This window comes from Cardiocondyla obscurior, linkage group LG03 (genome assembly GCF_019399895.1).
Source record: "Cardiocondyla obscurior isolate alpha-2009 linkage group LG03, Cobs3.1, whole genome shotgun sequence".
NCBI lineage: Eukaryota > Metazoa > Arthropoda > Insecta > Hymenoptera > Formicidae > Cardiocondyla > Cardiocondyla obscurior.
Window position 1 is genome coordinate 4,603,002 of NC_091866.1, and position 17,962 is coordinate 4,620,963.

The following is a 17,962-nucleotide window of genomic DNA, read 5'->3' on the forward strand; positions in this document are numbered from 1 at the left end:
GGAAAAAAAAGAAAAATACTGAAAAATGTGCTTAGCTGCTGGCTCGTGGATATCGTTCACCGACAGATAGACAATGAGTAATGACCGGACCTTACTGAGTTATAATATCATCGTCGCGTGCACATATGTCCCCGCGATTAGTCGGAATTGGCCACCCACGCGCTCAGCAACAAAGGCCCATTGCGAAACGCACGATCGAGCGGATGTGCTTAATCGCGAAAGAACAGGGGTGCGAGCAAAGGAAAGGGTAGAACGCAACTCGAAATGAATTGCTAAATGTTAACGGAAAACATTTTACCGTCACAGCCTTTTTTTTTTTTTTTTCTGTACGGAGACTGGCGGAAATGAATGGAAATTGTAGAGGAGTAGATGACCTAGCTTAATCTCCCGTCCTTCCTTTTAGTACCGCATATTTTAATATATGCATGCCCTTGCGAAAGAATGTCATCGCGTGAACGGATGTGTTCCGCAACGGAGCGGCACCGTGTTCAAGAACAATAGTTTTACCCGTTATGAGATTAGATATTGAAACCATCGTGATGATTAGTTCATAAATAATACACGTCGAACGAAATTACGCTACGTATTAATGAAAATAATATATCGGGAGATGTTAAAGCCTGAAGTGACGGGCGATACTTCAGATTTTTGTTATAATTCTTGATTAATTGGTTTATATTATATTAATATGTGCATTCACTTACCTGATTCAAATCCGCCATGCAGGTCTGAATTTTCACGAGTTTCTCATAGAGGTAAAGTGTCTAGAGGGGAAACTTGACTTGCACAAACTTTCTGACTGCTAGGCGCGCTGGGGAGAATCTTTGCGTCGTCGATTGGTCGACGAGATGAAGGAAGATTCTCCGGCAACCCTTTCGTGCGCTGACGTCGACGGCTGCCATAACTGTTTACACCGCTACTCGGTGAGCGTCCATCAACCTCGGTCGTCACCGTCCTCGTCTCCACCTTCATCCTCCATCCCTCGTTATCGCCACCCTAGGGCATCAGTCCCTGCCAGCAGTGCCATCCTCGTCTCTGCCGCGTCGCGTGATCGCCGAGCATCGACTCCGGCATGTCGTATCGTCGGTATCGTTCGTGAGTGTCCTCGGTGGTGTGCGTCCGTCTCTAATGAGGCAGTCAGAAATGCTGCGGGCGGCGATGATCGGCGCGTTCTTGTTCAGGGTGCTGGGTGTCACCGTCGCCTTACATTCTTCCACCGCCCTCAATGGGGGTGGCGGTGATCCCCTTGCCCACCACGGCCGCTGCGAGCCCATCACCATCAACCTCTGCATGAATATCCCGTACAACGAGACTATCATGCCGAACCTGATGAATCATCAGAAGCAGGAGGACGCTGGCCAGGAGGTGCACCAGTACATGCCGCTCGTCAAAATGAAGTGCAGTCCGGATCTACGCTTCTTTCTATGCACTGTCTACGCGCCCGTTTGCACAATCATCGAGAAGGCGATACCGCCTTGCCGGTCGCTCTGTGAGAGCGCCCGCTCCGGCTGTGAAAACCTGATGAACAGCTTCGGCTTTGCGTGGCCGGAGGCTCTGGACTGCTCTAAAATGCCAGAGAACGATGGTACGGAGCTCTGCGTGGGCACCAACGAAACCACAACACCTCAGGAACCGGTCGCGCCTGTCTATCCACCAGCCCGAATGCCGGCAGAGTTTCAGCCACCCTGGAATGAAGGATTCAAGCCTTACGGCGCCGCCAGTGGCAATGGTTTTGCCATGGGCGCCAGGGACTTCGGCTTTGTTTGCCCAGTCCAATTTAAAGTTCCTCATGGATTAGGATACGCGCTAAAGGTCGGCGACAAAGTGGAGCCCGACTGCGGCGCGCCCTGCGATGGGATGTTTTTTACCGAGAGGCAAAGAAAGTTTGCTAGAGTATGGGTCGGCACTTGGGCCGCTATTTGTGCTGGCTCGTGCTTCTTCACATTTCTAACATTTCTTATCGATACAGATCGATTTAGGTAAAGTTTCCTCTTAATTTTTTACCTTTTTCGAAATTAAATTATTTTTGTAAAATATATTTTTTATTTAACAGCAATTTTGAGCACTAAAAATATTTTTTACCGATATGATGCTTTTAATTCTAGATTTACTCGTTTTTTTTTTTTTTTTTTTGCTAATATTTTTATTTTTTTTACAGGTATCCCGAGAGGCCTATTATTTTTTTATCTGTTTGCTACCTGATGGTAGCACTGGCTTATGTGATCGGCTGGGCGGCAGGCAATTCTATATCCTGCAGAGAACCATTTCCATCTCCAATGGGTATCCGAATACAGATGGCTTCTACAATCACTCAGGGTACTAAACATGAATTGTGTACTGTGCTCTTCATGATTCTCTACTTCTTCGGCATGGCGTCGAGCATCTGGTGGGTTATCCTCACTCTGACATGGTTTCTGGCAGCTGGATTAAAATGGGGCCATGAAGCAATCGAAACTAATTCGCAATACTTCCATCTGGCAGCATGGGCTGCACCAGCTGTAAAAACTGTTACTATCCTAGCAATGGGAAAAGTGGAAGGTAAGTGGATTTTTATAACGAAAATTACAACGTTTTGTATAAAAAAAAGACGTAAAAAATTGCTTTGTCTATCTATAATATTCTTGTTGTTACAAGTATATTACAAATGGAAATTATTTCAAGAAAACATTTTTACTTCTTTTTTTATTTTTAATATTTATAATTTATAGGTGATATATTATCCGGAGTTTGCTACGTTGGTCTGTGGAACGTGGAAGCTCTTCGAGGCTTTGTCTTGGCACCGCTATGTGTTTATCTCTTGCTGGGTACTGTATTCCTGTTGGCAGGCTTTGTTTCGCTCTTTCGTATTCGAACGGTAATGAAGCACGATGGCACAAAGACTGATAAGCTCGAGAAATTGATGATTCGCATCGGCATCTTTTCCGTGCTCTACATCGTACCTGCCCTGGTCGTGATCGCCTGCCTTTTTTACGAACAGGCTTATTTCGATCAATGGATGCTTACGTGGAACATGGAAATGTGCTCGCGACCGGGCCCACAATCACTTTATTCGTTGCCGTGTCCTGTCGGCGAGCGAACCCGCGATCTTGGTCGTAGACCGGATTTCGAAATCTTTATGATTAAATACCTCATGGCGATGATCGTCGGCATTACAAGTAGCTTTTGGGTATGGTCTAAAAAGACGCTAACCAGCTGGCAGCAATTCTTTAATCACATACGAGGTCGCCGCACCGAAGCCTACGTTTAAGGTCACAGTTGCATTTGTTTATAAAACATAACGTCATAGTATTTTTTTTTATATATTATATATAAATATCAAAGGATCAAAAAACTTACAACGAAAATTAATTACGACTTCGATAGACATTTAGATGAAAACAAATCATCTTTTTCTTAATGTTTTATCATTACGTTGTATGTTTCTTGAACTTTGTGAATTTTTATTCTGATAATGGAGAAAAACGCCATGCAATATGACTATAATGATGTTACATATGTACGTTCATCAGGTAAGACAGTCGCACGACACCGCTACGAGATTTCTTAGATTTCTTTTTAATATGATTTAAAACACGTCACTAAAATATATTATTTTTTATTAATATTAAAATTAGTAATTAAAAAAAAATGCTGATTTATTGTGCGACATTGGCACAGATAGATTTTTATTAAATTTTTATAGTTTTTTGAGAATCTCTAGTTTATATCAATCAAATCTACTTGAATCAAAGTTACAACAACGCTTCGTCTTACGTTCATCTCATGATTAATTAAAATCATACGTTAATATCTGTCGCTGTGCCAAATAAGTTTCTTTTTATTTCTCGCATTTTTATGCGATAATTTAGGACTCCATAAAGTATTTGGACTGAATGTTGACAAGTTTAAAAGTATTATTAGACGATATTCGTTTTTTTACTAGTGTAACTTTTTTTCTTTACTTTTTATTCAAGTCCCGTTTAAGTTAAAAATGCTCAAATGCTATACCAGACAAATCAAATGTTCAAAGTTTTCAAAGCAGCTAATTGGATTTGATGATCCGATATGATTTAATAATTAATATTTTTAATAGTAATCTCAACTGAATATCAGCGCATATTGATACACGGTTACAGTTAACGGTTTGAGCTGATTGTAGATATAAAAATGCATAATAGATGCGTTAACTGCTCAAGGAAAAATTTGCGCAGTGCCTGATCGAACGCAAACTCGACGTTTCATTAATCTAAGCGCTTGTATCATTTTATATTTGAATTAGATTATCATATAACAATAATTTAATTGACATCAATGTGCGTTGATATATGTAATCGAAATTATTGTAAGGATAAAAAATCTGTACATCATAGGAATTATGTCTTCACTGCCGAATCGTTCTATCCTAATACCAATGAAAAATTAAAATCTATTACGCTTAATCTTTACAAAGTACTGAGGGACATAAAAGAGTATGTGGTGATACTCGAGCGGAAATACTCAATGGCTCTTATCGGCCATACGTTTTTCTTTTGTAACTATATTTGTTAAGAATTTCTTTTCCACGCAATAAATGTATTATTTAGATTTTCTTAACGGTGGAAACGCGTATCGAAATCTTAACGAGATTAATTTGTAAGATTTATCTGTAAGAAGTGTGTTACTTTATGTTCACACCGGACTGTATATAATTATATACGTTTTTTTAATTCTATTCTATGTATTATAATATATTTTTAAAGATTTCTGTATATACATATACATATATACACATCAATGTGTTGTGCATGGTCAATCTTTTGCAAACAAACCTCAAATTCGTCCAATTATGAAATTGCCGAGCTTTTGTGTACGAAAACTTTGTGCTGCGAATGTGATTAGGCGTGATTATTACATGGCACGCGTGAGACGTACGCGAGATATTATAAAATTCTGTAAATTTTATAATCGCTATATTCTTTATATAATAAATGATAAGTGAAGTCAGTCTAATTTTTTTCATGTTTCAGATTTATCAACTTGGTAACACAGATATATACACTTATACTTTTATAATGTGGAAAATATGATAAATTATATATATATATATAAATTTATCCAGTAGAAAAATGTCTATTATCAAACTTATCAATTATAATTGTACAAGTTAAAGTGTTCCTATACGTACAATAGATATCGTTCATAAAAGAAATAACATTTACTCGTTAAAAAAATCTTACTTCTAACAACTTTTAGTTTTGTTGCGGCATAAAAAAATGTTCCATTCTTGTTAATCACTTTGGCAATATATAATGTATAATTGAAATTTTTTTATTAAAAAATAATTGATAAATAAGATATTTGATCTTTTTTTACGAGGATTTTGGTAACGGTGATTTCTGTTTTGGCACTTTAAGCAAACCCAGCTTCCTTAGACGACGTACAATTATTGGAGTTAAGAATAAAGTTATCCCTATTCGAACAGGTGCGAGCAGCTTGTGAACTGTATATGCTATTATAAAATCCGTTGATACTTTTAACACGTTTTCTACTTGTTCATTTCCAGATGTCCACTTCTGCACAAACGGCGTTACATCGATTCCGCTGAAATTACGAATTACGATTATTAGACAAGAAAAATATTGCGATACATTTCTTGAAAGGTAAAGTATTATAACACCATTTAATGTTAAATTAATAATAAAGTAAGCAATACTATAATACTTTTTTTCTCAGATATTTTGTCGTTATTTTTTTGTCTTTTTTTTTTTTATTTCACCTGAAAAATTAATATAAGTATATATAAAAATTACCGCAAATAAGTTTGTTAAAAAGCTAAATCATGAAGTTAGTTTGCATATATTGTGCAAAGAGTTATTTATAATATATTAATCAAGTATTTGTTAAAAATAATTTGTGTAAGTAATTTTCTCTTTCATAATTAAATCTTTCGTTTATTTAAAAATGTTCAATTATACGTATGTGTATTAAATTGTTGGTGTTAGATATTTCAGTTGGAAGAGACGATATGAATTTGAGATAAACCCCGAAGAATGTCGACTGACCTAATAACCACCATGTAACAAGCACCAAGGCACATCAGCGATATAGTGATATGAAAGGCGAGAAGAGTGCCTCCATAGTCCCTCAACATAAGGCGAAATTTTTGCTTCTGAGTCATTGCAGATCCCGGTACTGCAGTCTGACCTTCCTGATCCTGAGACGTCTTGGAAGTGCCGGTCGAGTAGTTCATTTTGATGGTGTAAATTGGCCAATATGTCGCTCGTAGAAGCGGGCTCGTTATGAATGTATTAATTGCGGTACCTGAGCGACATATAATTTACCCAATATCAATTTCTGATAGATGGCCGCAAAAGGTTGCTCAATTTTTATTTATTATTATATTGGAAAGCTCAACTTAAGAATCTGCTAATTCTTAAGTATATTAAAATTCTTAACAAACCTTTTGTGGCTACCCAATATTGCTAATATTAACTATAATGCAGTTTATAAAGGATTAAATCTTTTCATTACGTACATTTCATAATTAATTAGACGTTCTCCAGTCTTCTAATACTTAGTTTTTTTTTTTTTTTTTTAATTAAAGTATTATGTGGTTATTTCCTAGGATTCCCAAGACAAGGATGATACGAAAGATAAAATAATAGGAAAGCAAAGACAAGGAAAGCACCTCTACCCTCCAGAATCCATTCAAAGGTCGTTCTTACACGACAACTTGCGGTAATGCGAGCGTTGCATATCCTCGGCGATGTATTTGCCATCACGGGACCACTGTCCGCCAGGCATATTAAGATGCATGGATTTGCCGCACGAGGAGAATGGTTTCGGTACGTTGCTCTGCATCGTACCGTTCAAGCTGACCGCGCCAAAACAATCGTACGAGTCGATGTGGCCGTCATCACGGATCTCGGGAAACCCGGAGCACTTCGCCACGGAGACGGCGGTGCCGCCGTTCTCGGCGTACAGGGCGATGTCGCGCGCTCGCTCCGGCGCGAACCGACCGGTCTCATTTGCAAAAATATCGCAGACGTTATTCGGCAAAGAGAGAGTCGGCGGATCCGGGTAACAACGTACGCTGGTCAAGTGCAGCGGCTGCCAATTCCGATGAGCCGTCACCGGAGCCGCGCACTGCATCTCCATAAACGCTACAATCAACAGATTAAATTATATTTCCAACTATTCGGAGCGAAATAATTAAGTACTTTTTCGAGAAACTATTCATACCTGAACGCGAAATGCGGCTCAAAGTGTTTAGCATATCCACGCCACCGATTCTCGACAAGGCCATGGTCCACCGAATAGTTCAATTGCAACGCAATCAGCAATAAAGCTTACTTAGACGTGAACTACGAGACAATAGAATAATCATGAAAGATCGAGGATTACTCCCCGCTCCTTTCTGCCTCTCGACTCCAGATCATTCTATCACTCCAGATTAATCCTGTTGCTTATGCAACATCCTTGTACGGATATCATGGAAGTGTCGGTGCAACAGATTTCTCTTGCTTCTTTTACTGCTTAGTGGTGCCAACTGTGAACTCGTTAGTAAACTACAAGTAAACTTGACACTTAAATAAAGCAAGATAAATTAACAAAGAAATGTAATAATAATCGCAGTTATTTCATAAAACGATCGTAAATAGTTTTTAAATATTTTACTACTTTGAGACGAATTCTAGAACTATAAAGATTAACAGAGGTAAGATGGAGAGGATGGACAGTAAAAAAATTTTCAAATATATTATACAAGGAACACAAATTAATTTAACTACGGTATCGGATTTGACGATAGAAAACAAACAAAAAATTTGGCGAGTATTCGATTCTCAAGAGATTGTTTCTGACACACATCTTTGTTCTTACATTTTTATTTATTCACTTAACTAAAAGATTAAAAGAAAAATCCCAAAATTTTTCCTCCAAGATGTTTCCTCCTGGCCTCTTCGTGATCCATAATTCCTCCACTAGTTGTCAATACAACATATCTGGTGCATATAAACACATTATTAATCATTTGTAATTTTTTAATTATTTTAATTTTTTATTATAATTATTTATAATTAAATTTAGATGAATATTTACCCAAACTGACGAGAAGGCAAAAGATTATTAGTCCACTTCTCAATGTCATTGATAGGTACATCAAACCTAGGTGAAATAACACCACATTTGTTTAACCTTCCAGTTAAGTTCACCACCACCTTCCCACTGCGATGGTCATCCACAATTTCAAACTCTCCAATATATCCTACATATAACAAAAATGTATATTTAATTCTTCCATTTCAACTTATAAAAAATATAAATGTTTTACTTTCACAAATCACAAAAGCAATATTTATAAAAATTATCTGAATATAAGTAAATAAGAAATTGTGTAAATTATTCTAAATTTACTCACCATGTTTCATCATAACAGTCAGAAACTTGACAATTACTTTGGAACAGGGTCTCAACAATACCTGGCGCTTTCCACGCTTCTCGGCATTGTTGATAGACTTCAGGGCATCACTGAGAACGTTCATACGCACCATGGCTGAAAATTAAATATTATAAGTATCAATTAAGCAACATACAAATTTATATGTACAACGACGTATCAGTTTTTGACATATACTAGATACAGCGGTTTTAATTTCCAATAAATGTCAATGGTTCCCACGAGATTTAACCTAACTTAACAATCTCGTAGAACATATAATAAACAAACAAATTGTTACAGACACATAAAAAAATTATAAACTCAATAAGATCGTGAGTGCAATATTCATGTTAACTAAACACTTTGGCAATTTTAAAGGAAAAAAAGCTACACTGCAAGATGCGACAAAATCGCACCGGTTCGCTTTACACCTCGATATCAAGCAAGCGCTTTATCCGAACCGTTAAATACGATCACCAGGACACGCGGAAAAACTCGACGTGTCGCACGTCGCGGTAATTTAAATTCGATAAACTTTATTAAGAAGGATTACCTGCGATTTCTAATTTATTTACCGCAGTACCATACGTACTCAACCGCACGTGAAGCAGAGTGAACGCACTCCTATCGCTTCGGCGAGAACGGAAGTTCCATTAGTTCACAGTACAAAGGGAATGACGATAGATGACAGCAGCATTGGTCGCCATGTATTAAAACGATGTAGTTGTTGAACGCAACGAACGTACGCATCTACTCGAAGAAAGAAGAATTTTACCAGCGGCGAGAATCGTACTATCTAGATTGTCGTTAGTCAACATATTAGGTAATTCTGACTCGAGAAAAATTAATATTTTATTTCAGCTTCCTGTAGAAATGTGATAAAAAGTAATATACACATACTATACATTTAATTTCTAAAAAGGAAATTTTATTTTTTTATCAAAAATTTATTCATGAACATAACTGTATACATGATATATAATATACAAATATAAATATTATATATGATTTTTTTTTGTTGCTCTATTGTTAGTGTGACATTTTTTCGTCACAAGCGGTGCTCGATAACTTAGTATAAATGCCGTAGGTAAAACCGAAAAGAGACCCAAGCCACTCGAGCAGATGATGACCTATTGTCGTTGGAAGTAAAAGGGTCGTTCCCGGCGTTACAATTTCCACTTCATTTTTCTTATCTAATTCTTCGTCCTGCAGCTCTAGGTGCTCTAAAGGCTCAATATCGTTGAACCAGTCGTCATCAGGTAAGGTCTTTGTCTTGTTGGATCTTGCAAAAGTTACATTGTCCCCATTCGTTTTAATCGTTGCTTTTATTTCGATCGTCGAGTCCTTCTTGAGACTGTTTGAATATTCTTTATTGTCGTGATTTTTTAGTATGAATAGTGACTTTACTTGTTCCAAGAAACTATTGTTGGGATATCTGAGATTTGTATAATTATCTGCCTTTTGTGTATCAGCCCAGATTAATTTTAGAGATTGCAAGTTAGAATCCGTTGCATTTCTCTTCAAGATCTTTTCTACGTTGCTGGTGTTGTTGGAATAACGAAAGACAAAGTTGTAAGTTGTGCGCAGCTTTTCCCAAAAATTATCCACCGACTTTGTGGTGCTGTTAAATTGTTTTTGATATGCCGCCAGGCCTTCCGCTGGGAACAACTTGGTTATTTGCGGCTTTGATTGTACTCTCGTAGCAAAGAGCTGCCGAAACATATCGAATGTTACGGAAATATAAAAGTATTTTTTAAATATGATATATTTAAAAATTATAATAAAAAAACTAGGACATTTATCTTTAATTTATTTCAGCACTAAGCTTGTATTTGCGAAAGCGATAATCGGTTTTCTGTAAAAAAATTATAATCGGGATCGGAATGTTGTGCAACAATTGAGTCTTCACTCAATTGCTGCACAAGTTTTTTCGTAACGTAATTTTTATCAGTCGTTATGCCGTAATATATCGCGGACAGGTGATACAACACATAATCGTATATTGCAACACGCTCGCTGAATCTAGCAGCGACACAGTAGTTTCGGTTTCATAAAAATTATAAGTCGCGTCGGCAATCGTGCAATCTATTACCGGAAAACGGACATAATTATATTTAAAGCTTGTTGCTCACGTAATAATTTTTTTTTCTTTTTTAGGTCGATTAGGAAGTTCGCTTGATAAAATATTCCACTCCATAGAAAATCTCGTCAAAAGCTTTCACGTCAAGTATAAATTGTATATCAGATGTGACTTATAGTGCGACCAGAGAGTTTAAAATTTTATTAGTATTGATCGTAAAAGGGTTCTTGGAAAATCCTGTATTAATTTTTACGAATGTTCTGACAGAGGAGAGAACCACACGTTTCCAATTAACGTTATGAACAGTAAGTAATCTATAAATAAAATTAATAATAAATAAAACTTTATTAGAATTATTATTACAATTAAGTTACAGGTAGAAAAATCTTATATGATTATTTTTGATATGTGTGACACGTATTGTTTCTATGTAAAAGAATATAAATTAAAAAATAGAAAAAAATTTAATAGTTTTGATGAACGTATCTATAGTAAATTGAAATTAATTTAGAATTAAAGTACTTACGCAAAGAAGACAATATCCTAAAATCTTCATGTTTCAGATAATATTTTTCAACGAGACGATTTATGACTTTCTTGGACGGTTCGGACGATCGACTGAAGGCCTCCTTCGATTTCAAAACCTTTTTATACTTGTGTGCAACGTACGCGTGCACCACGATTGATTGACTTTCGTGGCTTATGCCTATTGTCTTTCGCCTGCGCCTCTGCGAATCATCGGTATCGGCGTAGAGTTGCCCAACGGAATTGATAGTCGTGGCACGCATGGTTGCTTCGCGGCCAAATCGTCGCGTCCGAACAGTTTACGATACTGGTCTTCGATTTTTATAACAGGTCAAGGTATTGTTACAATTGCTACAAACCAGCGCTTCGATGATATCAAAATTTATATATATGTATATATGGTGAAAATTGATGATTTTAGTTAATCTCGCGTTCATCCGTTTGCATAAAGCGCAAACGAAGTGACTACGCGGATCTATGGAGGAAATAAAACTTGGAACGGCTATTTCATTTTTTGCTTCTGATATCATTAGAACGCATCATTTATTTAACAAAACGGCACATTTGAGGTAATAGAATATATACAAGAGTAAAATATATATGTATAATTTATGTATATAAATTTACAATAAGAACCTCGACGACCACAAGATAAGTTTTTACATTTTTTTTAGATTATTGGCGGTCATGGTATAATTATATTGGAATGATTTAAATTCGTTTATATAAGATCGCGAGCCCGTTTTATCCTGTTGAATAAGCTGATCTTTGTACCTTTTATTTTTAGGTTCGAACACTAGGATGCATGTGATAGAAAGGAAATAACGTTTATGTGTCTGCAAAGTCTCTCCTAAATTTTTGCGAAATTATTTCATCAACTTGTGGACAATAGAATCTATCGTTGCGGTTTGACGAACATCAAAATGTAAAAGATGAGTCGATTGTATGAAACACGACTAAAGAATTCTCGCTCGAGCGTAACGTATTGATTCGATAATAAAGAGAATGAAAAAAAGATGATCAAAGATGATGGTTCAATTAACGCGAGGAAAGAAGAAAGTAGCGGAAATAATAGCGAGATGTGTTAAAGCTGGACATTAAAATTTTTACGAGAATTTATGCTTAATGAAAGGGGCTGATGCACGAGGGAGAACAGTAGCACTCGCAAATAAATTACGAAAGATTTAATATTCGAATCGAGTTTTACGAGGCAAATGACGTTAATGGAAAGATAAAAAGGATTTATTACACAGACGAGCAATTACAGTACTTGTATAGTTACTACAAATGTACGTGTATAAGAAGAATTTTGACTTTTTCCCACGACGGATCGTAAGTATATAACTAGAAGCGAAAGCTCTGTGGAAAGTTATCATAGATATAGCAAATAGTAAGAGAGTACAATATTTTTAAGCGGTGCAGAATTGCTTTTTCATTCAATTAAAATTTTGTTGAATTTGATAGACAATGTTTAAGAGATAAAGAGATATAAAGAGATAGGTAATTGAAACGTGTAACATCTAAGAAAGTATTAAGAAGATAAAAATTGTACTTTAAGCCTCTACAGATATAGACTTTTGAAAATCGACAAAGGAATTTTATAGTTACATGGCAAGAGTACAAGTTTGAAATAATATATGCATATATTGAATAATATATTGATTGTCAAGTAAAATCAAATTTTTCATAATGCCTCGGTTGAGCATCACAAGAACTTTTTGGTCACGATACCAGGTGCGGAAATTCGTCACATCTAAATCGTTTGATAATAATCTATGTTTAAGGTGTGTACTTAGTCTGCATAGTGTATATTTAATCCGTTATAATGAGATTTAAGAACAGAGTGCGCGTCTAATACAGGATACAAAATATTTTGTGCAATTTGTGGATCAAGAGTATATCGCAGTTTGTAAAATGCACATATGAATGTTTATATGACTATAGCTACGTAAATAACAATAATTATATACCCGTAACAATTCGGAAAACGTCTACTGATAACAGTTCGACTGAAAGTGTACTTAATTAAATGTATAAACTGAACAGAATTAAATTTTAATAGAAATTTATAAAATGTAAAGAGATTGTTGTAAAATATTGTAACATTATACGGATTAGAAAATGATATAGGTAGAGCTGTTATTAGAATCATTAATATTTTATACAATATTAAATTTAATTTTTACGTGTGTGTTATCAGTAGACAATTTATCCGTATTTCTGGAAGGATTATTAGATCCATATTAGCATCTTCTCCCTTAATTCCAAAGGTGCTGCCTACGTTTAAAATTAGACAGGCATATTTAGGATTAATAACGATTACGATGCAATGCGGATCTTAATTTATGAGGCGCCGAATATACCTAACAAATGTAAATATATTAGGAAGTGTATGTATATTGTTTTCCTTCATGATGATTAACTTGACACTTTCATAAGGCTCGTTATTCTTGGCTTGTGCAATGCAGAGAATTTGTCGGTTTGCAGAAGCTTGGAATTTCCACGGCCAAATAAAAGTCGAAAACGTGCTCGATAATTATCCTTATAATTAACTGATTAACAGATCCATTGCAGTCTCCGTGTGGCAATTGTATGCGCTGAAATAGATCGGAGTACGCGCGAGGCTCGGGACACGATACGTCTCGAACTATTCGTTGCCGTGAGCTCTGAAAGCTTATATCTCTTAAATTCATACGTTTCTATTGTGGTCCCCCATGTCTCAATAAGGTCCAACAAAATCACAAGTCTCTCTTTGGTTGCCTTTTCTTGGTCATGCGTTCGGCGCCGTTAAAATAAATAATAAATTTGAAACGTTGAAATCAAACTCAATCATGGTGTTTGTAATTTAATATCAAGAGAGAAAGAGAGCATTAAAAATAAAAGAAAAGAGAAAAAAAAAATTAATACAAAGATATTTCGTTAAGATATTATTTTCGTTACATAAAGTGTCTGTTTATGTGAAAATTATATATTATTTTAATGATTAAAATAAAATTATTGGACAATTAAAATATTTATTTGAGTTTAGAACAAATTATAAATTGCAATTTTAATAATTAAAATTCAAAATAAATGTGTAAGTATTAACTTAAATAACTTAAAGTACTAAACCATATAAATTTATGAATTATAATATTACCACATAATTTGTATGTCGCTCATTCGTCACAAAAACTGACAATTTTCAATTGCGCCATTGTAATAAATGAGCGATATATGTGTTACATTTTGTGTAAAATAAAATTATGTAAAAGTAATGTAATAGTGTATAATCGTAAAATCAATATCGTAAACGATACACATAAATCATATAATATAAAGTTTAATATTAAACAAGAGTTTATCCGTATATTTAATGGCACGAATTGAAAAAGGCGTCGTTGTATCGCGGATTTTTCGTTTACGAGCCTATCTTTTAAAAAATACGAATATTATACAAAAATATACAATACAATATACGTACACCTTTACGTTTATATACAATATCTACGTAACCTACGCATTTTGTAAATCGAAATAAGTAAATTGCAAAAGACACTTAAGACGATCATAAAACTTCATTGCACATAAGCGATCTCTCGTCGTATGATTATTTTTGTCCAATCTATAAATACTTTCCGTTAATTACAGATAGGTATACGCATAAGAGATTGCTTTATTAAAATCGCCCATGTGCGAGTAGTCTTATTCATATTTGAGGAACGATCTATTTTATCTGTCAATCCAGTTTAGAAAAGAACCCCGATAATCATTATAACAGAAAAATGTTAGAGAAAATCTTTTCCCTTTTATTTAGTCTTTCTCTTTTTTTTAGTTTCTTAATTTTTTTTTTTTAATTAAAAGAGTTCTTTATAAAATTTGTGTTCCATATTTTTTATCACGTATGCAATTTGCATACTCGTCATGATATTCATACAGACATACATTTGCCGATAAAATCTCTTAAATATTCAAATTGGTTTAGAAAATATTCAAATTAGCTGTCAACACGAAATATTCCGTGTTTTGTTATTTTATTTAAATTATGATGAAAATTTTGCAAGCCAAACGAGTATTTGTAAAGATGAATGTTCGCCTTGAATTTTATTGATATCGAGTGTGGAAAGTTAGTAAAGCAAAAATGAGTTTTACATATATATAATATAAAAATAAAAAGAGGAAAAAATATTTCAATTTGTATTGGGTTTTAGCATGACATTTTTATATTATAACGTATAAAAAACATAGAATGTTTTTTCAGGCGATCTCTCTAACACTGGATTGAACGTGTACAATTTTTAACTTTAAAATTATTTACAAATATGTGCGTTAAATGCGCTTTTTTTAATATTTTTTTTTAATGTTAGTGGAATGAAAACTTCCGGCGAGGCATATCTTAATTTCGGACCATCCTTTGCAGTAAATGCATTATCCATTTCTTCACCTTACCCGATTTTTTACTCATGTGGCTATAACGTTTATAAATATTTGATCACTTCGCTAACTCCTAATAAATGGTGTAATCCGCATATTTCTTATGTAGGTTTCTTATTATTGATTCTTATGTATAAATTGCTTAGAAGTTGCCGGATAAAAAGCAAAAAACTAAACTTTATTAATGTTGTAGTTGTTAAAAATTTTACTGAATTTTTTTCATATAAATAGAATATTGGCAGTCAATAGCGAAGTATAATATAATAATAATTTTTCTATAATATATTCCCTTTTTTGAGAAACGTACGATAAATTAATTATGCGTAGTGATTAATTATAAATAACGTCCATTCTATTTCGTCATGGGCAAACAACAATAATAGTCAAAGATACAGTCACTGAATCTGAATATCCCTGTAATATAACGCAAAATGTCCAAATGCGACGTTTACATTTTCAATCATATAAAAACATTTGAGATCTAGCAGAAACATTTTCAACGAGTCCTCGATCCACATTTTCCTTTTAATTAGCCTTGCCAATCAGAAATTTTCATATGTTTAATAAATAATTCACGGAGCTCTTACCTGTGAAACTGAAGGCAATGCCCCGCAATTCCGACGATATAAGCGACGAGAGAGTTAAATCGATAACGACGGTTGTCTGAAAGATTAATTTTTCGTTGGTTCGTTCGATAATTTTTTTTTTTTTTTCTTCTTGACGTACAGTCGCGATCGACGATCGGTCCCGATTTATCTTCCGTTTGACGATGGTCCTTGATATATTTTTATCGACAGTGACACTACCTCCTCTCAGTTTCCGTCACAGGCGATAAAGGATTTTCCATTGATAATTGTCTGCAAACATAAATGAAACGGGACTTAATTAAGAAAGAAACTATTGCAAAAACAGACGAAAGCAAAAAGATAGTATGCGGTGCACGCAAAGTTGTGCTCATTATCGGTTGATTTATATATCGTGAAATATAGTTGTAGAAAAATCTTGGTGAAAAAGAAAAAAAAAAGAAAAATCACGTATTCACCTGCCGCTCATATGCCAATCGTAAGAATCCGGCGCGGAATTGCTTCTTCCGGCCTCGTGAAAACGTTCCGCTTTTGCATCTCTCTTCGAGTCGCTTTGCGGTGAAGAAGATACGCCTTTTGGTCCTGTTGACGATTCCGTGACGGCGTCGTTGTCCCCGGTCCGACCGACCCGCTTGGGTAGAAATGGATTCTGGGAAACAGAAAATAGTTCGCGTGCTTATTTCCCCGTTTTATGCCCTAGTAATCCCGAGGGATGAGATGTCGAGTTCCCTTTTGCAAAGTTCGCACAAAACCGGTCATCCGTATCGGCGATAAAAATGTAAATTTTCTTTAAAATGGTTCCTCCGCAGAAGTCTCACTGCGCACGTGTACAGGAGGAAGAAAAAACATCTTGATAGATCGTGAAAAGTTAACAGCGTCGTAAGTTTAAGTATAAGAAAATGATTTCACGCTTGAAATTGTGCAAACACGTTTTTAGTTTAATCACAACTGTCTGTTCTTTATCTCAGCTTTTAAAAAAAAAAAGCTTGCTTAATTTGAAGTCGATTATTCGCATTGCTTTTCACCGTGTTCTAAATTCAATACATTTAAACTTTAAACGAATCGCTCTTCGACATTTATCTGGTGATTACGTTCCCGGTATTCGTTTCGATTATTAGAGAGCGTTCGCGAATATACAGTCGCACGAAATGTCATTATTAGTTCTTGACGCTTTATAGCGCTGAATGTATGTTATATCCGTCCGATGTTATCGATGTGCACCCGTCGAAATTGTCGTGTAATATTCACGCGGACAAGCGGTGTTATGTCAAAGTCAAATACGTCAGAATATATACCGCTACATTACGAGAGCGGTTGTATAACATTACGTTTTCCTATTTCTCTTTTTTTAATTAATAGAGACTAGCTGCTTCATTTATGAGATTAAACGTGACCCTCGATTACCTGAAAGCTGTGCTGCTTCAGCATGTTCTTGACGAGGAGCAGAGTTCCTAGCCTTATGACCTCCTCTTCGGTGACGGTGACCCGTAAACGACAATTGTCGACCTCGGCCGGCAGTGGTTCAGTCGCGTTATTCGTCAGCCATGGGTGCTGCTTTACCTTGGGGAGGGTGAACCTTGTTTCCGGCGACTTATCCAGCATCCCCTCAATTAGATATCGCAATTCCGAAGACAAGCGATTGTCGGGGAACACAAGTGGTTTCGAGCGAACAACCTCTTGAATGGTCGTGTTGTCGCAAGTGCGCCAAGGAAGATCTCCGATTACAAGCGCGTACAACGTTACTCCCATGGACCATATATCGCAGGGCTAAAATCAACAATATTTTTTATCATTAATTTATCAATTTATCAATATCAAAAATCAATTTACAATAGCAAATTTAAAAGTCAGTAAAAAAAAAAGCATTTTTGCATTTAAAAAAAAAAGTTTAATGTGTAAGATCTTGTTTGAGCAAGATAACTTTCTGTTTTACTATTTAATTTAATTGAAATATTAATTAGA

The 17,962-nt window shown here is 35.4% G+C and overlaps 5 protein-coding genes and 1 long non-coding RNA gene across 7 annotated transcripts in view; 2 read left to right on the forward strand and 4 right to left on the reverse strand.

Annotated features, from left to right (window-relative positions):
• The first annotated feature begins 316 nt into the window (after nucleotides 1-316).
• Fz (frizzled class receptor) lies at nucleotides 317-4,968 on the forward strand. The gene is made up of 3 exons (XM_070675223.1): nucleotides 317-1,979; nucleotides 2,159-2,538; nucleotides 2,709-4,968. The coding sequence occupies exons 1-3, from the start codon at nucleotides 1,129-1,131 to the stop codon at nucleotides 3,245-3,247; spliced, it is 1,770 nt and encodes a 589-aa protein (XP_070531324.1). The 5' UTR covers nucleotides 317-1,128; the 3' UTR covers nucleotides 3,248-4,968.
• Nucleotides 4,969-5,091: 123 nt separating this feature from the next.
• LOC139113807 (uncharacterized) lies at nucleotides 5,092-7,454 on the reverse strand. The gene is made up of 4 exons (XM_070675228.1): nucleotides 7,201-7,454; nucleotides 6,684-7,121; nucleotides 6,021-6,279; nucleotides 5,092-5,559 (listed from the first exon to the last, which is right to left on the reverse strand). The coding sequence occupies exons 1-4, from the start codon at nucleotides 7,262-7,264 to the stop codon at nucleotides 5,328-5,330; spliced, it is 993 nt and encodes a 330-aa protein (XP_070531329.1). The 5' UTR covers nucleotides 7,265-7,454; the 3' UTR covers nucleotides 5,092-5,327.
• Nucleotides 7,455-7,828: 374 nt separating this feature from the next.
• The window catches only part of Naglu (N-acetyl-alpha-glucosaminidase), a 68,454-nt gene continuing 58,320 nt past the window's right edge, over nucleotides 7,829-17,962 (reverse strand). Inside the window, exons 6-9 of the mRNA XM_070675219.1 lie at nucleotides 8,952-9,012; nucleotides 8,378-8,512; nucleotides 8,059-8,224; nucleotides 7,829-7,961 (exon numbers count right to left, since the gene is read on the reverse strand). Coding sequence (XP_070531320.1) covers nucleotides 7,868-7,961; nucleotides 8,059-8,224; nucleotides 8,378-8,512; nucleotides 8,952-9,012 — 456 coding nt within the window. The 3' untranslated portion in view covers nucleotides 7,829-7,867. The remainder of the gene's footprint in view (nucleotides 7,962-8,058; nucleotides 8,225-8,377; nucleotides 8,513-8,951; nucleotides 9,013-17,962) is intronic.
• On the reverse strand, nucleotides 9,356-11,102 carry LOC139113810 (uncharacterized). The gene is made up of 2 exons (XM_070675231.1): nucleotides 11,005-11,102; nucleotides 9,356-10,108 (listed from the first exon to the last, which is right to left on the reverse strand). The coding sequence occupies exons 1-2, from the start codon at nucleotides 11,032-11,034 to the stop codon at nucleotides 9,428-9,430; spliced, it is 711 nt and encodes a 236-aa protein (XP_070531332.1). The 5' UTR covers nucleotides 11,035-11,102; the 3' UTR covers nucleotides 9,356-9,427.
• LOC139113812 (uncharacterized) lies at nucleotides 9,526-13,827 on the forward strand. 2 transcript variants are annotated; one of them, XR_011547768.1, is made up of 5 exons: nucleotides 9,526-9,657; nucleotides 10,556-10,783; nucleotides 11,042-11,339; nucleotides 11,425-11,572; nucleotides 11,791-13,827. It is a non-coding gene; the product is annotated as an uncharacterized lncRNA (long non-coding RNA). The 2 variants fall into 2 exon arrangements; XR_011547767.1 differs by having other exon boundaries at nucleotides 11,042-11,572.
• The window catches only part of LOC139113800 (calcium/calmodulin-dependent protein kinase kinase 1), a 51,339-nt gene continuing 44,885 nt past the window's right edge, over nucleotides 11,509-17,962 (reverse strand). The window contains exons 8-10 of the mRNA XM_070675213.1: nucleotides 17,405-17,767; nucleotides 16,459-16,649; nucleotides 11,509-16,273 (exon numbers count right to left, since the gene is read on the reverse strand). Coding sequence (XP_070531314.1) covers nucleotides 16,219-16,273; nucleotides 16,459-16,649; nucleotides 17,405-17,767 — 609 coding nt within the window. The 3' untranslated portion in view covers nucleotides 11,509-16,218. The remainder of the gene's footprint in view (nucleotides 16,274-16,458; nucleotides 16,650-17,404; nucleotides 17,768-17,962) is intronic.

Coding starts and splice junctions, on each gene's coding strand:
- Fz (XM_070675223.1), top strand. CDS start 1,129: ATGAGGCAGTCAGAAATGCTGCGGGCGGCGATGATCGGCGCGTTCTTG. Junction 1,980..2,158: donor ATCGATACAGATCGATTTAG/GTAAAGTTTCCT, acceptor TTTTTTTTACAG/GTATCCCGAGAGGCCTATTA. Junction 2,539..2,708: donor AGCAATGGGAAAAGTGGAAG/GTAAGTGGATTT, acceptor TATAATTTATAG/GTGATATATTATCCGGAGTT.
- LOC139113807 (XM_070675228.1), bottom strand. CDS start 7,264: ATGGCCTTGTCGAGAATCGGTGGCGTGGATATGCTAAACACTTTGAGC. Junction 7,122..7,200: donor GAGCCGCATTTCGCGTTCAG/GTATGAATAGTT, acceptor TGTTGATTGTAG/CGTTTATGGAGATGCAGTGC. Junction 6,280..6,683: donor GCATTACCGCAAGTTGTCGT/GTAAGAACGACC, acceptor TATGTCGCTCAG/GTACCGCAATTAATACATTC.
- LOC139113810 (XM_070675231.1), bottom strand. CDS start 11,034: ATGAAGATTTTAGGATATTGTCTTCTTTGC. Junction 10,109..11,004: donor TAGGATATTGTCTTCTTTGC/GTAAGTACTTTA, acceptor ATGTTTCGGCAG/CTCTTTGCTACGAGAGTACA.